This window comes from Chiloscyllium punctatum, chromosome 49 (assembly GCF_047496795.1).
Source record: "Chiloscyllium punctatum isolate Juve2018m chromosome 49, sChiPun1.3, whole genome shotgun sequence".
NCBI classification, from domain to species: domain Eukaryota; kingdom Metazoa; phylum Chordata; class Chondrichthyes; order Orectolobiformes; family Hemiscylliidae; genus Chiloscyllium; species Chiloscyllium punctatum.
In genome coordinates this window covers 57,260,165-57,286,699 of record NC_092787.1, presented here as the reverse complement: position 1 = coordinate 57,286,699, position 26,535 = coordinate 57,260,165, and the positions used below count along the sequence as shown (strand labels likewise).

The following is a 26,535-nucleotide window of genomic DNA, read 5'->3' as shown; positions in this document are numbered from 1 at the left end:
CGGTGTGGACTTGTCAGGTTGAAGGGCCTGTTTCCACACTGTAGGGATTCTCTAAAAAAAAACTGAAGAAAATGCAAAATTAGTAGCTATGAATGTGTGCAAAGAAGAGTGTTGAGTTATCTTGGTGCATTGTTTAAAAAAGATTGCAAAGCTTTCATTTACAGCATGTCTTTTGCATCAGTGTGACATAAAAATATTAAACCCGACAAGTACTGCACTAATCTAGGAAGAACCTCAGAGAACAGAGCAGGAACGTGAAAAGCAAACTGAGGTTTCCGGCAGCCAAATTATATACATGTTTAGCATAGCAATGTAGAATTGTATTCAGGATCTGAGTTCACTGTGAAGAGAGACAGAACTGTGTGCAATCTGAGCAGAAAGGGCTATGGTCATTTCTGTCCTCCTGGTAATGCCTTATATTGCTGTGTCTGTAGTGATATTGTAGCCTCCCATTCTAATATCATCTGTGTTCTTACTTGGCCTGATAATCCATTAATGAAGACCATTATTCCCTTAGCTTGAAATTTGTCTTGAAGATATTAATATTATAGTACCTCTGCAGTTTAAAATGGTTGACTGCAATAAATTCTTATCAGTATTCATACTGCTATATAAAATTACAAAGATTTGCTATAAATTAGTGCGCACTGAAACCATGGTGTAACTGAATATTACTGGACATGGTTTTAGAATTATGTTGTTTGTTGAGGATTGGAAGCTATTTTAAGAAATAATTAGACTACAGAATGGGCTAAGTAACAAGATTTCTCTTCTTGAGCACTTTCTGGATGCTGAATGAAGGGATTATTGAGAGAAGAATGTGTTTTGAATGAAAGATGTATTTCCCAAATAGTTAAATAAAGCAAATGGCACACAGAATATTTGCTCCAGTAAAGATTTTCTTCATCTTGACCTTGTGGAATCCTGACCAGGTTCTCTTCCAGCTGGAAATGTTCCTTTTAGGTCTCAGCCAATGAATAACAAAGAAATGTACATTTATTGAGCATTTTTAACATAGTAAAGCATCCTCAGACACTTCTTATGAGTTTTGTCAAACAAAATATAGCGTGTTGCCATACGAAGAGATATTATATCAAGTGACCAAAAACCTGGTCAAAGAGGTTGGTTTTAAGAACTGTCTTCACTGAGGAAGAGCAGGTAGTGAGATAGGTAATGGGAAGGAATTCTAGTGTTTAGGGCCTAGGCAGCTGAAGGTGCAGCCAGCAAAGACGGAGTGGCTAAAGTTAAGAATATTCAAGAGGCCAGAATTAGATGAAAGCAGACATTATAAAATTCGAGTGGATTACCACAGAGAAGGCAACAATTTGGAGTACCATATCCATGTCAGCTCTCTCCTGCAGTACAGTGGCTAGTCCCAAGCAGCCACCTTTTCCCTGTAACACAGCAAATACTTTCTCTTCAGCTAATTATCCAGTTCTCACAGGGTATGGGACTGGACGAAATTATAAAGCTGGAGAGAGGTGAGGCCACATCAATTTAAAAACAAAAAGAATTTTAAAATAAAGCATTAATTAATCAGTATAAGTCAGCACAGGTCTGGTAGGGACATGGAATATTGGAAGTTAAGACATTGGCAACAAGACTTTGGTTGACCTCACATTGTCAGAAACTATAATGTGAAAGATTGGCCAGGATTGTACTGCATTAGCCAAGTCCAGTGCAGCATCAAGGAGCTGGAGCAAAACTGAAGTCAATGAGAATCAGAGAGGGAATGCTTCACTGTTGGAGTCATACTCAGCACAAAGGAAGATGGTTGTTCTTGTTAGAGATCAGTTATCTCAGCTCTAGGTTATCTCTGAAGGAATTCCTCAGGGTAGTGTCCTAGGCCCAACCATCTTCGGCTGCTTCAATGATCTCCCTTCCATCAGGTCAGAGATGAAGAATACCTCAATTGAAAGTCATAAATAAACAATCTGCTTGGGTTTATTTCCTTTGATTAAATTGTTAACATTCTTGCCAACCCCAGAGTAGTGAGGCTTGAGAATCAGCACATATTCCCAAGAGGGCTGTAACAGTACTTACAATATTATCAATGCATGTATTTTCATCTCTGTAACACTGCTCCATTTTGCCCCCTCTCAGTTGTTGAAAATCTGACCATACCCTCGCTTTTCTTTAAATAGTTAGTCATGAGAGATGGAAGGTGGTGGTGAGTAGTCAGTAAAGTGTGGTACTGGAAAAAGCGACGCAGATCAGGCAGCAACTGAGGAGCAAGAGAGCCGACGTTTCAGGCGTAATTCTTCAAAAGAAGGGTCAAGTCTGAAACATCGACTCTCTGTATCCTCAGAACTGCTTGAACTGCTGCACTTTTTCCAGCACCACTCTAGCAACTCTGACTGCTCCAGCATCTGCAGTGCTCTCTGTCTCCCAGATGGTAGTGAGTAGCCTTTTTGAACAACTGGATGTTAAGTCCACCCAGTGTATTGTTAGGAAGGAATGAGATACAGTTGAAAGTCAGGCTGATTAAGAGTTGGAGACACCAGTGTTCCCAGGCAAGTGCTGCTTTGTCCTACTAAATGGCAGAAGTTTTGGTTTGAAAGGTGCTGTCAAACAAGTCTTTGTGAGTTGCTGCAGTGCAATTGGCCACTATACATTAAAGTGGAGGGAGCAAATGTTGAAGGTGGTGGATAGGGTGGCAATCAAGCAGGCTGCTCTGTCTTGAATGGTGCTGAGCTTGTGCAGGACTCAGCAAAGATAATTACTGAATGCCAAGGGATTACATTCTCCCTTGGTGAAGATGGTAATTGCCTGGTACTTGTGTGATGTGAATGTTACATGATACTGATCAGCTCGAGTCTGTATATTGTCCAGGTCATGCTGTATCTGGACTTGAACTGTTGCAGCACCTGAGAAGTTTAAACCATAGCTGAACATTGTGCAATCATCAAAAAAAAGTTCCTCATTTCTGACCTTATGATAGAAGGGAGATCATTGAAGCAGCCAAAGGTGGTTGGGCCTAGGACACTACCCTGAGGAACTCCTTCAGAGGTAACCTAGGATAATTGACCTCCAACAAGAACAATCACCTTCCTTTGTGCTGAGTGTGACTCCAGCATTGAAGTATTTCCCCTCTGATTCTCATTGACTACAGTTTTGTTCAAGCTCCTTGATGCTGCATCTAGACTTGGCTAATACAGTACAATCCTGGCCAGTTTTTCACATGTTATTCTCTGAGAATGTGAAGTCACGCGATGTCTTGTTTTCCATCTCTTACCTTCTAATATTCCAACATTATTATCTGAAAAGGAAGAACTTGCAAACTTATGGGAACAAGGCAGGAGAATGGCAGGACTTGAATTGCTTATTTGGAGGGCTAGCCTAGGCATAACGTGCTGAATGACCTTCTTATGCACTGTAAGAATTCTGAGACTTTATGTTCCCTTTATAACTCCACTGGTTATTTCACAGTTCCTGATGAAAGTATCTTTAAGGCCAAGAACCAGATATCCAAGAAATGGGGAGAAAAAATTGTGTTTGCATTAAATGCACAAATATTTGACCTCTTTTGCTCAAAATCCCAGCAATCACTCTCTGTCCGATTGACAATGTGTTCCTGCTTACAGATACTGAAATGTCTCTCTTGTCTCAAATGATTTTGGAGGAGATATGGACCTAGAATTTGGCAAAGATTACTTTCCCTTTTCAGTCCATCATACCTGCTGACTGACTTTAATAACTGTTAATCCTGAATGTTACTCTAGTCTGATACTCAAACCCAAGCAGGTGCCTCAAGGTTTTAGCCTTGTAACTTTTGAGCATTCTCATTGATTAAATTTAATAAATGTTACACATGTGAAAAATGAAGTTTTAATTGGAAATAATAGTGTTTCATTTTAACTTAATTTCTTTTATTATGTTGAAGATTGTTTAATCTCATTGTCATTTGAGACTGATTGATCATTGCTTCTCTCCTGATTACATTCTGAAAATGTTTAACATTTATAACTATTTATCCAAGTAGTGTTTCCATGTGAAGTCTAATGGTTTTGAAACATTTAATAGCTGCAGTCTGGAAAGGTCAGCTCCCTTATTGTTGATGGTGTTAATTGTGTTGCTGACGTGATGAGGCTACAACTTATAGGTACTGCTGTTGATTTCAGGGTTATCCAGGTGGAATAGGACGGACTGGCCAAACAGGTGTTCCTGGTCTTCCGGGTCCTCCTGGCCTGCCAACAATTTATCCTTGGAGAAATTCCCATGAAGACTGGTTGGCCTTTTTTGTAAGTCACCTCTGCTGTACTCCTCATTACGAATCTGTAATAGTAAGAGCTGGAATAGTTCACTAATCCTGTTCCTTCCAGATGTGGTGCAGCTATTCACATATTCAGCTCAATGTCGAGCCAGGTAATCTGCAGAGACCAGCGAAAGTCAAACCTGTGGCCAGTTCATGAAAACACTGGAGAAATTACTCTCTAGTTCCCCAAAGCAAACTAACTCTAGAATGTTGCAGCATCTCATAACTGACACAGTACAATTGCAGTCTCCTGTTTGCAGAATTTGTTCCAACTGCTGGGTGCACCTTCTCTTGTCACTCTCCCCTCAAATTGTGCAGACATCCACACAACACAAAATATTATGAGTATGGTTTATTCCTCCTTGCATCATCTGAAGGAATTTAAAAACTATCAGTATTTCCTGTCCTTCCTTTAACTTGATTCATTTTAATAAATTACCTGTAAGTGGCCTCAAATGTCACCCATGCGTGTTAGCCATCTACAGTTGTTAATAATAAATAGGTGACACTATGTTTATACAAGGCATGGCTAGGTATTTATTGAAAACATTAAAATGTTAATTACTGTGTCCCAGAAAAAAACGAGAAACTCTAAATAACTAATTCTGCCACAGTAACCATAACACAAAAATCACAACTGTTCTTGAGAGACTTTGCTTTTGTATTATTTATGTCTTTTTATTTCCTTTATTATATTCATTTATGCCATAAAATATAACCTAGTGAAAAGCAACAATTCTCACAAAACACATGACTTATCGGTCACAAAAATTCCTATTGTATCCTCCGATCCAAAGTCCAGTTAGACAGGGTCTTAGAAACAGAAGCAGGAAGCTAAATTGTTATAATTGCATTCTGTTAGGTTCCAGTTTCTGCTTACTGTTGGAATTGTTAAGACTTTCCCACCTCCCAAGTTGAGTGTGAGAAGTGGGATCTTGAACATGCACCGATGTTAAAGAAACGCACAAATACACATTTTTTCACAGAGCTGTTTTATTTAATTGTTAACATATGGAATTAATTTTTCTTAAAGAGTAGAACCCGTCATAAAGTCTTCAAGTGCTCAACAGCTCAACCAATGATCACTTAATGTCTGTTAAATATTTCTGTCTTTTTATTAGTTGAGAGCATAGCTGTACTAACTGACTGCAGTGAAAAAGTAAAAGTTGGATTTATATTCAATCAGGTTTCTCACATTCAGATCTGAATGATTGATTCCTTAAGGTGCTCTATAACCCTTGTTCATGCTAGGTTCAAACATTTAGTTGTACTGTGTTACTAATGTATGTTATTTGCTGTTTAATGGAGCCTCATCTCAAGACTGCCCCAGTTCCCAGACTGATCCCATAGAAAAACATGTTTTGTCCTTGGTTATTAGTTGTTTTGTGTGAAGATAAATGTCTACTAATAGTCTTTTATATTCCTATTTCAACTTTAATATTTTTTCGCCATTATTGAAGTTCTCATTTTGTATTTAAATTCTTGTTGATATTACGTATATTTAAATAGATTTAGTCTTCATTACTAATTGAGATCTCAATGTCATGAGAATAAACCAGGATGTGCTATTTGTACTGGTTGCTAACTGGAGGGAATGCATTTTAGATAACCTACAATTAGGAAGTTTGTAAGTGTTACCCTGCATAATTTGTTTTATATTTACAATTTCCTTGGCTGAATTTCCAAATATTTTGACATCTGCAATAAGTGTGTACGCAACTTTAGAAATCTAACTTGGGGAGAATTCATTCAATTCCATTGAAGATAGGTTCCTTTGTTGACATCCCTCCTTTTATACTTCAACATTGTTTTTTCTTTAGTCATCGTCAGTGCTCTTTTACAAAGACTTTCTTTGTATTAAAAGAATTTCAGCATATTGCCATTGAAACAAGAAACGCAATCAGAGTTTACGATTCAGATTCGATGACCCTTCTTTAGAACTGATGGTAGCTAGGAAAAAGGTTTTTTTAATGCAGAAGATAGGATGGTGAAGGGGACAAGCTGCAAATAATAGATGGATTTAGAACCCAAAGAGAGAGAAGAACAGTTGGACAGACAAAAGAGTGGGTATTGGTTAGCTTGGGAGAATGATTGGATTCTAATGGGTACAGTTAATGGCTAACAATAGATTGTGTTAAAAATCACACAATGCCAGGTTATAGTCCAACAGGTTTATTTGGAAGCTTTTGGAGCACTGCTCCTTCATCAGGTGGTTGTGGAGTGTGTAAGATCATTACACACGGAATTTATAGCAAAAGATTACAGTGCCATGCCACTGAAATGATGTATTGTGTGTAATAGTAGACCATGTGATAACAAGTGCTTCGAAATCGACGTTTCGGGCAAAAGTTCCCTCCTCTCTCTACAAGAATCTCAGGGAGTCCCTCTCCCACTGCAACTCCCAGGTCATTTCCTCTGCCCTGAAGCTCTTCAACCATATCGTGAAACAAACTCGGTACCACAGCCACATTTGCTTCCTCAGTGCATGCCTCCATAACCAACTCATCCCACACGGACTCCGGACCACCTTTAAACCAGCAGAGTTCGGACCCGAACAGGACAAACAGTACTAAAAAAATATTAAGCTTTATTCCTGATGAAGGGCTTTTGCCCGAAACGTCGATTTCGAAGCTACTTGGATGCTGCCTGAACTGCTGTGCTCTTCCAGCACCACTAATCCAGAATCTGGTTTCCAGCATCTGCAGTCATTGTTTTTACCTCATGTGATAACAAGGCCTGGTGTGTGGGGATAAAAGTAAGGAACATGGGAGAAGGTGGCTCAAGCCCTAAATTTGTTGAACTCGATATTGAGTCCACTTGGCAGTAGAGTTCCCAAATGAAGCATCATAAGATTGCAATTCTTTTCAGATGAGTTTCAGATGACTTAAAAGAAGTGAACATAATTTTCCTCAGCTGTTACTTTTAAAAAAGTAACATTAATTTAAGGTTTAATATGATCATTTTATTCTGTATTTTGACAGCAAACACCTTTTTATCAGATATTGCAAGCAGGTTGGCCTGTAAGTATAAAGTCTCATTCATATTATAATAAAGTTCATTACTGTTATAACTCTTATAATTTAATATGTTTCATAAACAACAGATGTTACCATGCCTGTGCTCAAAGGCAAGCATGTCAGTAGCAACATCGTGTTTCAATTGATATAGTTATCTTGCAGGCTTTTGTAAAATCCATATTCCCTTTCCCTCTTTAGGGTGTGTAATTATTTCACGACCTTTAAGGACAGTTAACTTGTTTTGTGCTGTTTTGAGTCAATGAATAGCTCTCAGCAAGTTTGGACAACTTTCTCTCTCAATGTTTCTGTCATTGCCTGAGGAGAGACACCTGGCCTATATGGTGATGCCTCTTTCACCCCTGACAACACTGCAAGTTCAGGGAATTAGCACCATAGACTCATATCTGGTTGTCCTGGAAAGCAGTTCACAACCCAGGGGTTATTTAAAGGTGCAAGAGACCTTACAGAAACCAGCTTGAAGAAAGTCAAAATAACCTGGACCTTCTGTTGAAAGAGCGTTCTAAGGAAAATGTTGGTTTAAAAGGGGAGCAACCACTCTTTTCAAAGGATTACTTCATTACACAGAATCTGCACGTATTCCTTCCACACATTTATATCTCTCTATTCAATTGTAATGTTTAAAAACAGGTGACAATCGAAGAATTATATGCCTTTTTACACTTGGTGTAATTTAACTTTCGATATGTTGATACTGCATTTGTTTTGTGCCATTTTTAGACACAGCGTGGGATTCTAGGACCTCGTGGACAACCGGGAAAGCCAGGACCTCCTGTAAGTAAAAACGAAAAATAGAGACATCAGAAAAAAAATCTCTAAAGAAAATAGCGTGCAAGCTTTTAAGTTAATGGACTTTCATCTGGAAAATAGATCCTTGAGAAGGAGGGGAGAGGTCAGGAAACTTTGAAGAACACATTTCCAAATGTCAAATATTTTGCCCAATATCAGCCTCCCAGGGGCTGGTTTCTGGGTAAGTGGTTATGGCAAGTTGTGAAAGGACATAAAAATATTCTGTCATTTCTACCACATCCATGAGAATCAAATATTTAATCTGCACCAAGTCTTAGAGCAGTAGTTCCATCATTCTTAAAGAGCTCCTCAAAGTCAAGTCCTAAGCTCAACCATCGTCAGCTACTTCATCAATGACCTTGGGGCAGGAGTTGTTCGTTGATCATTCCACAATATACAGCACAATTCAGACAGTTACTGGAGCAGTCTATGTCTATTTGCAACAAGAATGGAACAACATTTAGGCTTAGGCTGTGAAGAGGTTAAGCTACATTCATAGGAACGTAGGAGCAGAAGTAGCCTATTCAGTTCCTTGAGCCTGCTCCACTGTTCTAGATGATCATATGCCTCAATACCATATTCCCACACTATCTCCATATCCCCTGATGTCATTAACTGAAAATCTATCAATATTTATCTTGAAATCACTTAAAGACTGAAATTCCACAGGCTTCTTGGATGGAAAATTCCAAAGATTTGCCACCCTGAGTGAAGAGGTTCCTCCTCATTTCAAACATAAACAACTTGCCTTTTATTCTAAAACTGGGTCCCTTTCATCTTAGATCCCACATCCTCTTGGCATTCATTCAGTGTCAATTCCACGTAGCCCTTTAAGAATATTGTATGTATGAGATTGCCTTTCATTTGTCCAAGCTCTAGAGAATGCAGGCCCAGTCTACTTAATCCATTTTCATAGGACAGTGCCACAATCTCAGGAATCAATCTGCTGAACCTCCACTGCATAACCCCTATGGCAAATATATATTTCCATTGCCATAGGGATGAGAACTGCAGGTGAACTCTCACCAATGTTCTATCCAGCAAGACATTTTTGCTGCAGTAGTCTAGATTGTGCCTGTAGTTAAATTTGCATAATATAATGAACATATCCAACAAGAGAGAATCCAGCTATATTTTCTTGATATTTAATGGTCATTACAATGGCTGAACCCCACACTACCAACATCCCAAGGTTAGCATTGATCAGAATCTGAATTAGACCAGCCATCTGAATAAATGAGGGTGGCATGGTGGCTCACTGGTTAGCACTCCTGTCTTGCGGTGCCAAGGACCTGGGTTTGATTCCAACCTCGGGCAACTGTCTGCTTGGAGTTTGCACATTCTCCCCGTGTCTGCGTGGGTTTCCTCTGGGTGCCCTAGTTTCCTCCCACAGTCCAAAGATGTGCAAGTTAAGTGAATTGGCCATGCTAAATTGCGAAGGTAAAAACAATGACTGCAGATGCTGAAAACCAAATACTGGATTAGTGGTGCTGGAAGAGCACAGCAGTTCAGGCAGCATCCAACGAGCAGTGAAATCGACGTTTCAGGCAAAAGCCCTTCATCAGGAATAAAGGCAGTGAGCCTGAAGCGTGGAGAGATAAGCTAGAGGAGGGTGGGGGTGGGGAGAGAGTAGCATAGAGTACAATGGGTGAGTGGGGGAGGAGATGAAGGTGATAGGTCAAGGAGGAGAGGGTGGAGTGGATAGGTGGAAAAGAAGATAGGCAGGTCGGACAAGTCCGGACAAGTCAAGGAGACAGTGCTGAGCTGGAAGTTTGAAACTAGGATGAGGTGGGGAAAGGGGAAATGAGGAAGCTGTTGAAGTCCACATTGATGCCCTGGGGTTGAAGTGTTCCGAGGCGGAAGATGAGGCGTTCTTCCTCCAGGCGTCTGGTGGTGAGGGAGCAGCGGTGAAGGAGGCCCAGGACCTCCATGTCCTCGGCAGAGTGGGAGGGGGAGTTGAAATGTTGGGCCACGGGGCGGTTTGGTTGATTGGTGCGGGTGTCTCGGAGATGTTCCCTAAAGCGCTCTGCTAGGAGGCGCCCAGTCTCCCCAATGTAGAGGAGACCACATTGGGAGCAACGGATACAATAAATGATATTAGTGGATGTGTAGGTGAAACTTTGCTAAATTGCCCGTAGTGTTCAGGGGTTTGTAGGTTAGGTGGATTAGTCAGGGATAAATGTGGGACAATAGGGTAGGGACATGGGTCTGGATGGGTTACTCTTTGGAGGGTTGGTGTGGACTTGTTGGGCTGAAGGGCCTGTTTCCACATGGTAGGGATTCTAAAACAAAGATTCTACTGTGGTTATGAGTGCAGATCAGAGGTCAGGAATCCTACAGCAAATAAGTCACTTGCTGATTTCCTAAAGATTGTCTGACATCTACCAGGGAAAAGTCAGGGTGTGATTGAATAATTTCCATTTGTTTGGAATGGGGGCATCTCCTACAACTCTTCAGAAGCTCAATATCATCAAATACAAAGTAACATCCACCACCTTCAGTATTCACTCACTCCATCACCAAAGCTCAGCGACAGCAATGTATGCTCAAGGATAGCCCAATCTCTGGCAACATTTTGCACCCATTGCACAGTTTTGTCCGGATTGGAGACAGTACTGCTCTGACATGAGAACTGAAGGACACTGAAATCTAAATCAAGAGTGTAATTGGAAGTGAAACGTAGTTGGCAGTTTAAACTACGTGGAGGAAATCTGGCCACATTTCCTGTGAATGCCAGTGTACACTTGTTTCAATCTCCTATCTCAAGTTGCAGAAGGTGTGGAGTCAGGAATAGGTGACGTAGCAGCACAACCTGAAGCTGTAGGACTGGTCAGCAGGATAGCAAATGAATATCAGGAGTGGGAAGAGTACAGAGTTCACCCTGCTTTGACTGCAAAGTTTTCAGTTAAAGCCTCAAACTCTGATTTCCTCAATGGCTTTGGTAAATGGAAAAAAATTACCCAACTCCTGTTTCTGATGTGAATTGTTCTCCTGATTCTGTGGCTTGTCTGACCTGGCTTCAATTCCTCTGGTACTGTTTTACCCTCTTGTATTGGCTTTCCAGCTTTAACTCTGCCATGCTCCTCTCCTTGTCCTCCAAGTCCTTCTGTTCCTGGAGAAACTCCAGATGTTCCCACAGTTCTTGTAACCACGGTTCTGAAGTTGTTAGGCACTGTGGATTGGGCACGATGATTGATGAAAGCTTGCATGTTTTTGGTTTGGCTGGATTCTGATGACTGAATGCTGGTGGGAGTTTGTTGGCTGCGAGTTGCAGATGGTTTTTGGTTGTTTGTGGTCAACTTTAAGATGGTGATGACTGACTGAAAATTTATGGTCTCAGCAAAAACCTGAACAATATCCAAGCCATCCAGGGAAATTTTTCTTCGTATTTCAGTTGGATGATTAACCTTTAGTATCTTATAGTTCCAGAAATATATCTCATTTTCTTCCTGCCCATTTTAATGTCTTCGAACTACAGGAAATAAAGTATCAATAAAAAAGCACAACTTATTTTGGTGACATTTCTCCAGACTCTCCCAGGGGGTAAACCTAGTGAGTTGACATCAAGGATGTATTTGACCGAGTGTGGCATCAAGAAGCCCGAGCAAAACTGGAGCCAAAGGAAATCGGGGGGGGGGAGCCGCTCTGATGTTTAGAGTCACACCTGGGACAAAGACGATGGTTGTAATTGTTGGAGGTTAGCGATCTCAGCCCGGGGACCTCTGCAGGAGTTCTCAGGTTAGTGTCCTGAGCCAAACCATCCTTAAGTCCTTCATCAATGACCTTCCCTCCATCATTGTCAGAAGTGGGGATGTTCACAGGTCAGGCAGCAATGCTCCTTAAACAGTACTATCCAAACTCACAATCCCTACTCTCTAGAAGGACAGGGCTGGCCGATACATGGGAACACTATCACTTTCAAGATTCCCTCCAAGCCACTCACCATCCTGACTTGGAAATATGTCCCTATTATTTTTGTGTTATTGGGTCAAAATCCTGGAACTTCCTCCTGATTGGCATTGTGAGTCTACCTGCACCAAATGGACTGCAACTGTTCAAGAAGACAGCTTACTAACACCTTCTCAAGGGCAACTAGTAATGGGCAAAGAAGGCTGGTCCAGCCAGTGATGCCCACATCCCAAGAGTGAATATTTTAAAAAAAGAGGTTTAGCCTAAAATTGCTGGTGTGCCATGGATAGGAGTTAACAATGAGCTCAGCGTAAATATTTCTGACTCACCCGGATAAAGCAAGAATGACATTGGCTCGAAGATTTCAAAACAACCCTGAAGCAATATTTACCCAGCACTGCTGTTCTGTCCAATTGAAACTGAATCCCAGCATGATGAATACAGATCTACCCCAATCACTGCCAGTGGTCCTTCTCTGATTAGATGCGGGGTTATCCTTTGTATTGCCCAAAGTTTAGCACTCTCACCCTTTGGTCCTCAGTTGTGGGAGAGCTGTGTGAATATAAAAAGCTAATTACAGACAGCAATAGTACAGGGCAAAAGAGTTTTATGCTGTGACACATGATGCAAAACATGATTGTGGTGTTGGCTTTAGAACTAAACTCTAAGCATGGTGTGGTATTTCAATCATAAAGTGGTTCTGATGAATATTTCCTTGCAAGCAGCAAGCAAAACAGCATTTGAAATGACAGCAAATACAGATGGCACACTGACTGGAGCTGTATTTAGAAATGACATCTTGGTTCAATTTATGTCTGCAGGCACACTTTAAGCTTTGGGGTTGAATTGAATTAGCTTATTGTCATATCTACTCACATGAGTATAGTGAAATGTTTCTGAGTCACCAGTTGTAGCAACACCTTAGGTACAAAGCTTCCTATGTAGAGATTCTTAAAGTAGTCATTTTTTACCTTTTGGCATTTTGAAGTTGGTTTTCAACTTTTTTTCTGAAAAGGTATAATGATGACCAATAATGTGCTTGTTGGATTGAGAGATGAGTATTATACTTCCCAGTTGTTAGTCATTTAAAAATAGACCAGACAATCTTGAAAAGTGATCCTTTGGTTTGGCTAATGAAGAAATAGGCTAATAAGCAGTAATGTAAAACCCTACTATTATAAGTTAGTGATGGAGTTTACATTCAGCCCCTACTCTTCATAGTTCATCTTGGACTATATACCCACTGTCAAGTTATTTCCTGATTGTCAACTACAAATTACGGCTGGCTAAACTTACAGTGATCATAATTATTTATCCTGCAAAATCATCAAAATGCCAATTTACCAACAGCAAATTAAATGACCAGCATTGCTCAAAGCAGTGAGTTTATTGATGTGTACATATTCATATGAGTATTCATGGGCGCGGTCTACATGAAAATGATTCAAGGATGGCAGATCGTCAGAGTATACCAACTCCTGACTAACAAGGAATTTAAAAGGTATTGGTGACAGGAAGAAATGTGGAATGGAGGTTGTAATCAGATCAGCCATGATTTTATTGAATGGTGGGGGCAAGCTTGAGAGGCTGAATGGCCTACTCCTGCTCCTAATACAAATGTTCAAATTTATCAGCTTTTTGCAGCTCATGAGTTCCAATTTTAACTCAGTCTGACTAACATACATGAGGCAGTACTTTATATTTACAAATACTGTGTCATTTTGACTTCTAATGAAGACTGCCCATCCTTGCTCAGATTAGGAGCTGCCTAAACAGGGAAGTTGCAGCTCAATAAAGTGCCTTGCTGTCACTTTAACAGCCAGGATTGGGAGGCTCATCCAATGTGGAACCCATCAGCGTTAGGTTAAGTGAATCTTTTGAAACATTAATTTTTCTGCAGGGCTCAGTCCTCCTCCTGATCTACCGGGGAAACCTCCTTTCCCTTCAGCCTCTTAATCCTTTTCTCTAATGCTCAGCTCTCTCACACCTGCCACCGATCTCTTTAACTTTCTGACGACCATTTCCTTGGGATGTCAGCAGTCTCCAGCCTAATTTAGCTCTCGTATCTACTAATGCTGACCTCATTCTCTATCAGCTTGAGCTGGGGATGGTCCAAGCACATTTCAGTAAGGCCCAAACTTGTTATATTTTGCACTGAATCTTCCTTGGGTTGTGACCGTAATGCTGACTTAAACTCTTCAGTCAGGTTACTTGGTGGCCTTTTGCTCTGATGTACCTTTTTCAGTGAAAATAAGAATCAAATATGCTGTGAAATAAATTGGTAAAATGCTTTTTTTGCATCATTAAGTGATTTAAACTCCCCTGTATATCTTTAATGAATTATGGAAATGAATGTTTTGCAGGGACGTTGTGGAGATCCTGGAATTCCAGGTACACCAGGCTTACCAGGGGACATGGTAAGTGTAATCATAGCAACTCAGTGCCCAATCAGTTGTCCAAGTGTCCAATGTATTATCTTCTAATATAAGTAATATACTTATTAATTGTTCTTTGAGAAGTTGTATTTTTAAAATGAATAAGGGCTTGACCACTGAATGGTTGGGCCATATAGATCAAAAGACACTTATAGTTTGTGCTTTCAGCTGATCCCAGCTTAAGTGATGTTGGGATTGATGAATCACTGTGACTCTTGTCAGAAAGGTGTCTGGAATGGTTTTACATGCACACACATAGTGCACATTGCTGCTGCCAACACTTACGCAACTGATCCTGATATCTCTCCATTCAATGTAAGGATAGTTACAGTGACTCACGGGCCTGGTCACCATCAGATTTCCCTTCAGATTTCCAGGTCATCATTGAAGGTAAATTCTTGTTGAATTCACAATATGCTACACCAAACAGAAATAATTGTGGATTTAAATAAATGTCTTCCAAAGCAAGCTGTATTGACTTTGTGAAAGCAATTCCTGGCTAGTTGGAAGTTTATGGTGTTTTTAAATCCAGGTTTATAATGCTAGAACTCCCACATTAAGAGATGAATTCTTTTTCTGGTTTATTTTCTTAAACCATTGTTGTTTGTTATTTATTAATCAAAGAATACATTCATTCATAGAAAATAGAATGAATCCTTTTGATAACTTCTATGAAAAAAATCCTCTTGATAAAGCAATGCCACCATTGCTGAGAGTTGTAACAATCATGACTGACAGAACATGTTTGAGTTAAGGTTTCAAGTCCAGTGTGACTTCCTCAGAGCTTTTGAGTCTTGGTTCTGAAGAGGAGTTGTACTGGACTCAAGATGTAAACCTGTTTCTCTCTCCAAGATGGTGCCTGACCTGCTGAGTTTCTCCAGCATTCTCTGTGTTTGTTTCTGATTTCCAACATCCACAGTATTGTGTTTTTTTTAATAGTTGTTGATACATCATGTCCACGCTCAAGTGAGTATCCTCTTGCATTGAGCACTAATGAAAAACAAAATGTATGTTCCCAACTAATTAAAGATGGCACCCAGAGCCATCTGTGTCTGCTCAAATGACTTGCTTTGCTTGCCTCAATCTACCTGCTGGTGCAGATTTATGATGGAGTTCGGTACTCCAAGTCAAATGGGGGAGAATCTGTTTCCTGTTGATTTAGGCTGGTGTAAATGCAATGTTTTCATGATGCATTTGTGCTGTTTTGCCATGACTGCTGCCTCATTCACATTCACTGTGTCTGATATGGATATATCTGCAAAAACAGAAACTGAAGAAGGTTCACTGGAATTGGAAAATTATTTTCTTTCCACAGATTCTGTTGAGTTTCCCCAGCAATTTTCTGTTTTTTGGTGTTTCAGATCTCCAGCATCCACAGATCTTTGTTTTATTTTATGGATATATCCGTACTTGGTGTCTAATGTTTTACTTGTGTCACTTTAAGCCATAGAGTGGGTAATGGGTATGTGTTGTCTTCTCCTATTTTTTAGCAGGTCCTATTTTAGATTGTTTTAATTGTTCCCTGTAGCTCCATGTTCTAAGATCCCTGAGCAATCCTGTTGTTATTTTTGCACACACTGGATACGCTGGGACTTTTTTCAGTGGAGCATAGGAAGTTGAGGGATGACCTTATTGAGGTTTATGAATCATGAGGGGTATAGATAAGTTGAAAGGCAGGTGTCTTTTCCTTGTTGTGGGGGATTTCAAGACTCGGGGCATATTTTTAAGGTGAGAGGAGAAGGATTTAAAAAAAGAAATGGAGGCAATTTTTTTACACAGAGGATTCATGTGTCGAATGAACTTCCAGAGAAGGTGTGGATGAGGTACAGTTACAATACTTATAAGACATTTAGATAAGAACCTGAATAAGAGATGTTTGGAAGGATATTGGCCAAACACAGGCTGCTGAGATTAGTTTAGTTTGGGATTATGATTGGCATGGACTGGCTGGACTGTAGGGTCTGTTTCTGTGCTGTACGATGCTGTGACTCGATGTTCACAATGTGGTCCACATGGTAGTGGCAATTAAAAATTGTGCTTCATGAATTTTTTTCCTTTATTTGTCACATTTGGAAGATTGTGGGTTCCAACTAATATTGCACTTCTGAACTGAACAACTCACTTGAGCTTTTCAAGACTGGCCAAAGTATTTTTCCACTCACACTATGAGTACCATGTCTATGTAAGGCAGTTTAAGATGTGGAGCAACAAAAACATGGCAGTGCAATTACCAGCTGAATATAAAGCTCTGAGTTTCTACTCCCTGCAACTCGAAAGATATTGAACTTGGATCACAATCAGATAGTTCCACAAGCCTGAGCATATAGACCATAAACACCTCATATGGAATGATGAATGGATATGCTGAAAGCAGTCATATTGTCATACATCACTTTTTGCATTAGGGTCCAAAAGGAGATATGTAAATACAGTCAGAAGTTGGTTGATGTTTGAGGATAAATACACATTGTTTACTATAACTGCACTAGCCCACCATTCATTGGTCCCAGCCACCTTTTAAAGATTAGCAGTCAGGATTACTGTATGTTGGTTGGATCTTCTAATAGGAAAATAATTGCTATAAACTGAGTTTATAGAAATTGGAGAAACCATAGGCCTACAAGAAATAGGACTTGGAGTAGGCTGTTTGGCCCCTTAAGTCTGCTTCACCATTCACTTTCCCGACCTTTCCCATAATCCTTGATTCCCCTACTGATCAAGAATCTGTGTATCTCAGCCTTAAATATACACAGTTCTCTGTGGCAAGGAGTTCTAAAAACGCTCAACCCTCTGAAAGAAGAAATTCCTCCACACCTCACTCCTAAATTGGTGTCCCTTTAATCTGAGACTGTGCCATCTGGTGCTAGACTGTCCCACGAGGGGAAACATCCTCTCAGCATTTACCCTGTCAAGCCCCTAAAGAATATTATAAATTTCAATTAGATTGCCTCTCATTCCCTGTGAGTAGAGTCCCAACCTGTTTAGACTTTGACAATCCCTCCATACCAGGGATCGCCTGAACTGCCTCCAATAAAATATCTTTGTTTAATTAAGACAACCAACTCTTCACAATACTCTAGCTGTGGTCTCACCAACACAGAATTTCTGTGAGTATGATCATAACCTCCACAATCACCTGATGAAGGAATGGTGCTCCAAATGCTAGTGCTTCCAAACAAACCTATTGGACTATAACCAGGTGTTGTGTGACTTTTAACTTTGTCCACCCCAGTCCAACACCGGCACCTCCAAGTCAAACTATCTGTATCCTTCTTACAATCTGCCTTTTCACCTATTTTTGTGTCTTTAGCAAATTTGGCTATGGTACATTCAGTCCCTTCCTCCAAGTCATTAATTTCTACTGCAAACAGATACCAATACTGATCCCTATGTAACCCCAATGGTTACGGGTCAACAATCTGGAAAAGAACACCTTATCCCTACTCTCTGCTTTCTGCCCATGAGCCAATTCCCCATCCAAGCCAATACACCACCTGCAACATAGTGGGCTTTTATCATATGACTTAAACTTCTGTGAGGTACATTGCCAAGTGCCTTCTGGAAGTCCAAATACAATACATCTATTAGTTGCCTTCTAGTTTGAGACTTGCTTGAAAAACTGAAAAAAATTAGTCAGACACAACATCCCTTTCAAGAAGTCACGCTGACTCTACTTGATTGGTTTATGATTTCCAAATGTTCTGCTACAACTTCCTTAATAATTGATTCTAATACTTTTCCAACAATAGTTATTGGGTTAATCAGCCTATAGTTACTGACCTTTTGCTTCCTTCACTTTTTAAATAGGGGTGTCTCATTAGCAGTTTTTCAATCGTCTGGGACTTCTCCAGAATTGAACAACTTTGCAAAATTACAATCGGTGCATCTTTACATTGGAGCTACCCATTTTAGGATCCTTGGTTACAAACTAGGGTTTGTTTTCTTTGGAGCAGAAGAGACTGAGTGGAGAAATGATTGAGATGTGTTATGAGGGGCATATATAGGGTAGATAGGGGGAACGTTTCACGTGGATGGAGCGATCAATGCTCGGGGACATAGAGGGGCAGGAGGATTAGATGGGATGTGAGGATTTTATCTTCACCCAGAGGGTGCTGGGGATCTGAAACTCACTGTCTGTGAGGGATGGAGGTCGTAACCCTCATAACATTTGAGAAGTATTTAGGTGTGCACTTGCGATGCCAAGGCATACAAGGCTATGGGCCATGTACTGAGAAATGGGATTAGAAAAGTTAGGTGGAGTTTTTGACCAGCACAGGCTCAATGGGCAAAGGACCTTTACGACTAACTCCTCTCAAGATATTTTATGATTAATCATAAAATATCTGCCTTCATGATTCCACTCATATCACCGCAATAAAGCAACCTTCTTCCAGAGTTTCTCTCATCCTGATTTCACACAACAGCTGTCTGCATAAAATAAACAGCACAAAACATCAAGAACAACCACCAACATAGAAATTTGCTCTGTTAAAAAAAAATGTTTTTGGTAAAAACTCTTTGTAATGCTATTATTTCCATTCTCACCTCAACACCATGTTTATCTTTTTATTGTTAATCCTTTTATTGTAGCTTGATTAAAAATATTTTTTTATAAACGCCAAGATTGTGTTGCTGTAGTAGAGTAAGTGTTGCTCACTCTGCTCAAAGGCAAGTCCTTAATGTCTGTTGATGCTTCTTCCTTTGCTGCCCTACTCGATGGTGGCTTCTAGTCTGCTTCAGCCTGGAATAGGAATTTAATCGCATGGTGGCTCAGTGGTTAGCACTGCTGCCTCACAGTGCTAGCAACATGGGTTTGATTGCAACCTCAGGGGACTGTCGGTGTGGAGTTTGCACATTCTCCCCATGTCTGCGGGGGTTTCCTCTGGGTGCTCTGGTTTCCTCTCATAATCCAAAGAAGTGCAGGTTAGGTGAATTGGCCATGATAAAATTACCCACAGTGTCAGGGTTGTGTAGCTTAGGGTGCATTAGTCGGGGGTAAATGTAGACTAATTGGGTAGGGGAATGGGTTTGGGTGGGATACTCTTTGGAGGACTGGTGTGGAACGAAGGCCCTGTTTCCAGACTGTATGGAGTCTATAAACCCCTGCTGTCAGTACTACTTTGAATCATGTGCTCAACAACTGAGTTAACCTGCCTCCCTGTGTGTGGGAAAAGAATAAAATTAAAAGCCTTCAGTTATTTACTTTGCTTAAAGGAATCTTATTCTGTTTTCCTTTCCTCCTGTCCTGAAGCCCCTGACTAATATGGAGATCCAGTGGCTGACACACTCAGTCACTCTTTCAGCTTGAGTTTCAATAGTGAATGCTGGCAAATCATTCCATGGAGAATCTCTCCCTGTTCACACTCTATCGCCAGTACTATGCATTTTCCAATGGAAAATCCTGAATAACAATTCACACCAGGGCTGAATATGTTTATTCTCCATCAGCATTTTCCTACCAGCACCCATCAGATTACTCAGCAAGACGGGAATCGATGCTGAAGTCCTTCATGCTTTAGTCTACCAAGAGTAATAAACAGGATGATTTAGTTAACAAGCCTGAAGTTTAACTGCAGAGATTCAAATGCATCTTCTTGATCCTTACTCATGAAATATGTTGTTTGACACATAAATGGATACAAAAAAATTCTGAGAGTTGACGAGAATGGTCTGCAATATTCCAAAGCAATAGGACAGAATAACCTTTCTGGTGATTAGCTTACTTATAAGACATCAATTTTCTGGCATCACATTGCCACCACATGGTCTATATGTGGAACTACTTAATACACTGACTGGTGCTTCACCTCTTCCTTAAATGGAATGAAGTCATTGGGGACAATTTTAAAGGCAGTGATAAGGCGCAATGCAATTTGCAATTCTGTTAACAGCTTATACCTCCCAGCCAAGTGACTTTATGGAATTTCTTTGGATTCATCGTAGTTTGTAGTATTCAGCTCTTTGTCTCTTTTGATGGGGAAGCAAACTGTAAAACTGACACTTCCATCGTCTTGAAAAGTAATTTTCCTCAATTTTTAAACACATTTGAATGATGGACTGTTTTGATAAGACAAAGTTAATTTGAAATTTCACTTCCACTGTGCAGTTGTGCTGTAAATTAAAATTGGTCTTCTAGTAAGGCAGCTGAAAATGTGTTGCTGGAAAAGCGCAGCAGGTCAGGCAGCATCCAAAGAGCAGGAGAATCGACGTTTCGGGCTTGAGCCCTTCGGATGTGATGTAATGGTGTTACAGTTAAATAAAGGTAATTATGAGGGCATGAGAGAGGAACTGACAAAAATAGACTGGAAGCAGAGGCTTGCGGGGAAGACAGTAGAGCAAAACTGGCAGGAGTTTGTGGGTATAATTAAGGACACTGTACAGAGGTTCATGCCCAAGAAAAGAAAGATTATCCAGGGAGGGATTAGACAGCCATGGCTGACAAAGGAAGTCAGGAAATGTAATAAAGAAAAAGAGAGATCCTATTAAGTGGCCAAGAGCAGTGGGAAATCAGAAGATTGGAAAGGCTACAAAAACAAACAGAGGATAACAAAGAGAGTAATCAGAAAGGAGAGGATGAAGTATGAAGGTAGGCTAGCCAGTAATATTAGAAATGATAGTAAAAGTTTCTTTCAATACATAAGAAACAAACGACAGACAAAAGTAGACATTGGGCCACTTCAAACTGATGCTGGAAGCCTAGTGATGGGAGATAAGGAAATGGCAGGAGAACTTAACAAGTACTTTGCGTCAGTTTTCACAGTGGAAGACAGGAGTAATATCCCAACAATTAAAGGGAGTCAGGAGGCTGAGTTGAGTATGGTTGTCATTACAAAAGAGATGGTGCTAGAAAAGCTAAAAAGTCTTAAAATTGATAAATCTCCTGGCCCCGATGGGATACATCCTAGAGTTCTGAGAGAGGTGGCTGAGGAAATAGCGGAGGCATTGGTTGAGATCTTTCAAGAGTCACTGGAGTCACGGAAAGTCCTGGATAATTGGAAGATCGCGGTTGTAACCCCATTGTTCAAGAAAGGATCAAGACAAAAGATGGAAAATTATAGGCCAATTAGCCTAACCTCAGTTGCTGGTAAAATTCTAGAATCCATCATTAAGGATGAGGTTTCTAAATTCTTAGAAGAGCAGAGTCTGATTAGAACAAGTCAACATGGATTTAGTAAGGGGGGGTCATGCCTGACAAACCTGTTGGTATTCTTTGAAGAGGTGACAAGTAGGTTAGACCGGGGAAACCCAGTGGATGTGGTCTATCTAGACTTCCAAAAGGCCTTTGATTAGGTGCCACACGGGAGGCTGCTGAGCAAGGTGAGGGCCCATGGTGTTTGAGGTGAGCTACTGGGATGGATTGAGGATTGGCTGTCTGACATAAGGCAGAGAGTTGGGATAAAAGGTTCTTTTTCAGAATGGCAGCCGGTGATGAGCGGTGTCCCACAGGGTTCAGTGTTTGGGCCACAGCTATTCACATTATATATTAGTGATCTGGATGAAGGGACTGGGGAAATTCTAGCAAAGTTTGCAGATGATACGAAGTTAGGTGGACAGGCAGGTAGTACTGAGGAGGTGGGGAGGCTGCAGAAGGATCTAGACAGTTTGGGAGAGTGGTCCAGGAAATGGCTGATGGAATTCAATGTGAACAAATGCAAGGTCTTGCACTTTGGAAAAAAGAATAAAAGCACAGACTACTTTCTAAACAGTGAGAAAATTCATAAAGCCAAAGTACAAAGAGATCTGGGAGTGCTAGTCCAGGATTCTCTAAAGGTCAACGTGCAGGTTGAGTCTGTGATTAAGAAAGCGAATGCAATGTTGTCACTTATCTCAAGAGGGTTGGAATATAAAAGCACCGTTGTGCTACTGAGACTTTATAAAGCTCTGGTTAGGCCCCATTTGGAGTACTGTGTCCAGTTTTGGTCCCCACACCTCAGGAAGGACATACTGGTACTGGAACGTGTCCAGTGGAGATTCACATGGATGATCCCTGGAATGGTAGGTCTGACATATGAGGAACGGCTGAGGATCCTGGGATTGTATTCATTGGAGTTTAGAAGATTAAGGGGAGATTTAATAGAGACATACAAGATAATACATGGCTTGGAAAGGGTGGATACTAGGAAATTGTTTCCGTTAGATGAGGAGACTAGGACCCGTGGACACAGCCTTAGAATTAGAGGGGGTAAATTCAGAACAGAAATGCGGAGACATTTCTTCAGCCAGAGAATGATGGGCCTGTGGAATTCATTGCCGCAGAGTGCAGTGGAGGCCGGGACGCTAAATGTCTTCAAGGCAGAGATTGATAGATTCTTGTTGTCTCGGGGAATTAAGGGCTACGGGGAGAATGCGGGTAAGTGGAGTTGAAGTGTCCATCAGCCATGATTAAATGGCGGAGTGGACTCAATGGGCCGAATGGCCTTACTTCCGCTCCTATGTCTTATGGTCTTATGGTCTTATGGTCCTTCTAGTAAGGCAGCCAAACAGCTTGCCAGTAACATAAAATCTACTTGTAAGTGGTAAAAGTTGCTGATTTTAATTTTATTTTGTATCTGTTTTTGAGCTTTGCAATCAACAATTCAAATCTTCCAATAATCTGACAAATCTTACAAGTCCTGAGCAATAGCTAACAGGCTCTGAAGAACATCCAAGTAATTTTAATAATTTCACACCAATGGTGAAGCAGCTGCTGGTCACATTTCGGGATTGAAGTATTGTGGGCTAATTGAATAAATTTATGGTACAGAAGATCATTCAGACCATAAGGCCTGTGCTAGGTGAGAAAGAACAATCCAGTGGAGTTCCTCTTTCCAGTCCTTGCTCTGTAATTACCTAGGCTGTAACACTTCAAGTGCATTTCCAAATATCTTTTCAATGTGTTTAGATCTTCTTGTTTTACCAGTCTTTCCAACTATGTCCCTTTTGGTGAAGAAGTTTCTCTTTAATTGTCTCCTAATTCTTTCTGCAATTACCTTAAATCAACGTTAACAAGCTTTCTGCAGACAGTAGGTTCGTCTTATTCATTGCATCTAGGCTCTTCATAATTTATGTACCTCAATTATATTACCCTTCATCCTCCTCTGCTCCAAAGAAAACAACCTTCTCATGTCTGATCTTTACTCATGATTTTTAAACACATTTTAATTGAAATTCTAACCAGATCATACTGAAGGAGACTGTAATGTAAACAGAGGAATAATCTTGCAGTATTTACATAATTCTAGATGTTACTGTAAACATTTGAGAATTTAGATTGCAATCACTTGACATCTTAAAGTGAAACCTGGTTTCAGAGAAAAGGCAGGTTTTAGCCTGGAGTAGCTGCTATCATCAAGGTTCTGTCAGTGCTTTGTCACTCAGTGCAATGTATACTGATCTCAGTTATTCTGCATTGTCCCTGTGGTTTTAATTAGACAGCTACATGATTTTAAGCATGCCTACATTATTACCCTCACTCAGCTGTAGGATTTTAGTCTTATGGAAAGGTTGACTGTTTGGACCTGGTAAATAGCACCAAATGTACATTACGGAGTTAGATCTATTAAAATGTTATTGTTTTATTTTTCAGATTATAATGGGTCAACTTTCTTATCCTATGTTTTCAATCTTCCCTGACCTGTAATGTTGGAAGGTAGTTTCATGGACATAGATAAACATGCTCACTGGATTTTCATCATGTCTGAACCTTGTCTGTAAATACCACCAGCATGTAATCCTGGGGCCATTACAATCAAATTCAGTCTGATTCTTACATGATGAACATGCTATTTATCTGAAGTCATTAAATGGCAGAATGACCAATTTGATTTCTCACCCCTAGCACACAAGATTGCAAGCTTCCAAGTGCTGTAAAATTGGATCAAAAAAGTTGGATGCTTGATGACTAGCACAGGCACAATGGACCAAAGGACCTGTTTTCATGCTGTAAAAACTCTATGCCTCTATGACCCAGGTGCTAGGAAGATTGCAGTTTCTAAGTCTTTCCAGTCACTGGACCTTTTCTCAGCAGCCAAATTTATTTGAGAAATTTGAAGTCAATTCTACAAAATCCGAAGTGGCAGAAACATAACAGTTAGCACAACACAAAAAAGGTGATAGAAAGGAAGCCTCTCCACTCTAACATACTAGTAGTTGCACGTCTCTGATTTTGGCACTTCAGTGTCGTCAGGTGAGATGAAGAATTATGTACCCGAAAACTCCTGACACCATAGAAAGCTGAGACACCGTTATTGTGGACGCTAACATTAGCAAACTGTAGGATGGTTTATAACCTCATCAGTAATCTAACTGATGTAGTAGCACCTAATTTACTGCAACTCGCACCTCATTAAATTCATAATGTTTTCACATTTGATATCTTTTGAAATTTCTTAACTTGTGTTCTGCCAGTAAGAAGTTCAGCATTACAAAAGGCCCCATTATTGTGAATGGACTATGATGGGCACTTCCAGCATGTCTGTGAAAATTGGTCACGCAGATGATAAATTGTGTGAAATAGTCTCAATAACTGATGGGAGATAAATGTTCTCATTTCTCATGTAAATGCAGTTTTGTGCACTAATTTCCATAAAACGAACAAAACGTTTGTTCCATTCTAAGTCAAACCTTAACAACTGAAGTGTTTTAAAAAATTTTTTAAAAAAACATGAATTTCAGCATAACTGCCAAATAAAAGTGTATTGACCAATCGATGGCTGTCTCCAGAATCTAGAACTTAAATAAATAAACTTTTAACTTTGAGGAGAACATTTAAGAAAATTGCTGGTTTTTGTAGCAAAGATGATACATTGAAAGAGTCAGGAGGCAACAAGTCTAAGGGCAAATGCATTGGGCATGTGAAGGTTTGAGGCCTTACTTACTACGTTAGAACAATTACACTCCTGACCTCCATTCAAAATAGGCAGCTACTGATAGTTCAAATTCTATGTTCTATACATCAATAAGACATCCTACAAGTATGATAGCATCATGGTTGTGTTGCTAGACTGGTAACGTTGAGGTCCAGACTATCCACCCAGAGATGTGAATTCAAATCCAACATCAATAGCTGGTGAATTTAAGTTTAATTAAGAGCTACTGAAACTATCAAATTGTTAGGTAAATACTTCTAGTTCAATTAATCTCCTTTGGAGAAGTAAATCTGCCATCTTTACTTGATAGTATAAATGTTACTCCAAATCCACAGAGATGTGATTCTCCTCTGAAATGGCCCAGCGATACATTCAGTTATGTGACATTCCAGGACATTTAGAGATGGAAAGTAAATGCCGCTTTGCCAATGATGTCCACATCCTATGAATAATTGAGAACAAACCTTCCATATCTTTCCACCCTAATATGCTGTTTGAAAACTTGGGCAGCTATTGTCATTTGGAAATCTGAAATACTTCAAAGTACTTCTCTGACATAGTTCTTGCTTTGCTGGGTACTTATAAGCCCTCATGTATCCTACTGTTTGAAAAGGCTATTTTGCTTATTCAAAAGTGAATTTGACAACACTTGACAAATTTTCTTGACAACATTTCAAAGTTTTGAAGATTGTCTCATTCAGCATTAAGTATTGGAAAGAACTGCTTTAAGTTTCTTTCTTTATCGATGCTCTGTCACGTGTGCCCTGTTTTCTGGGAAAGATTTGAATGTAGCCTTGTTTAACTCATGTTTCTTTTGTTTCTTCCTTGCCCTCCTTAAGGGTATCATTTCCCCTCCACATTCTCTTTCAAGTGACCCAGACTGTAGACTCTCCACGTGAGAAGGGCAACCTTTCAATCCACAACATTTTTTTAAGAAACCATCATCTTGTTTAAAACAGTTGATCTTAGATACAGAATGCTAAATTGCTCAGAGCCATTGAAAAACCCATAGCAAAGCCTTTGACCCCTTTCATCCTATGACATTCCAGCTGACTGGATAAGCACAGCTGCTAATGGAATTGTTTGTATCATGAGAGCACGCATAATTCAGTGCTAATGATAAATATGGAGATGTACATTCTTCTAGGCCTGAGAACTTAAGAATTTCCTTACTGCTTCATACTTTATTTAAAAAGCATTTCCTCGTATGACAAAAAGCCACAGAAAGAAGATACATTTTCATTCATTAATACTTAACTTGTGCT

At 40.1% G+C, this 26,535-nt stretch overlaps 1 protein-coding gene across 3 annotated transcripts in view; it reads left to right on the top strand.

Annotated features, from left to right (window-relative positions):
* Window positions 1-26,535, top strand: part of LOC140469210 (uncharacterized) — a 380,785-nt gene that overhangs the window by 215,419 nt on the left and 138,831 nt on the right. For all 3 annotated transcript variants that reach the window (XM_072565525.1, XM_072565524.1, XM_072565526.1), the window contains 4 exons: window positions 4,122-4,241; window positions 7,237-7,275; window positions 8,011-8,064; window positions 14,352-14,405. In XM_072565525.1, coding sequence (XP_072421626.1) covers window positions 4,122-4,241; window positions 7,237-7,275; window positions 8,011-8,064; window positions 14,352-14,405 — 267 coding nt within the window. The remainder of the gene's footprint in view (window positions 1-4,121; window positions 4,242-7,236; window positions 7,276-8,010; window positions 8,065-14,351; window positions 14,406-26,535) is intronic.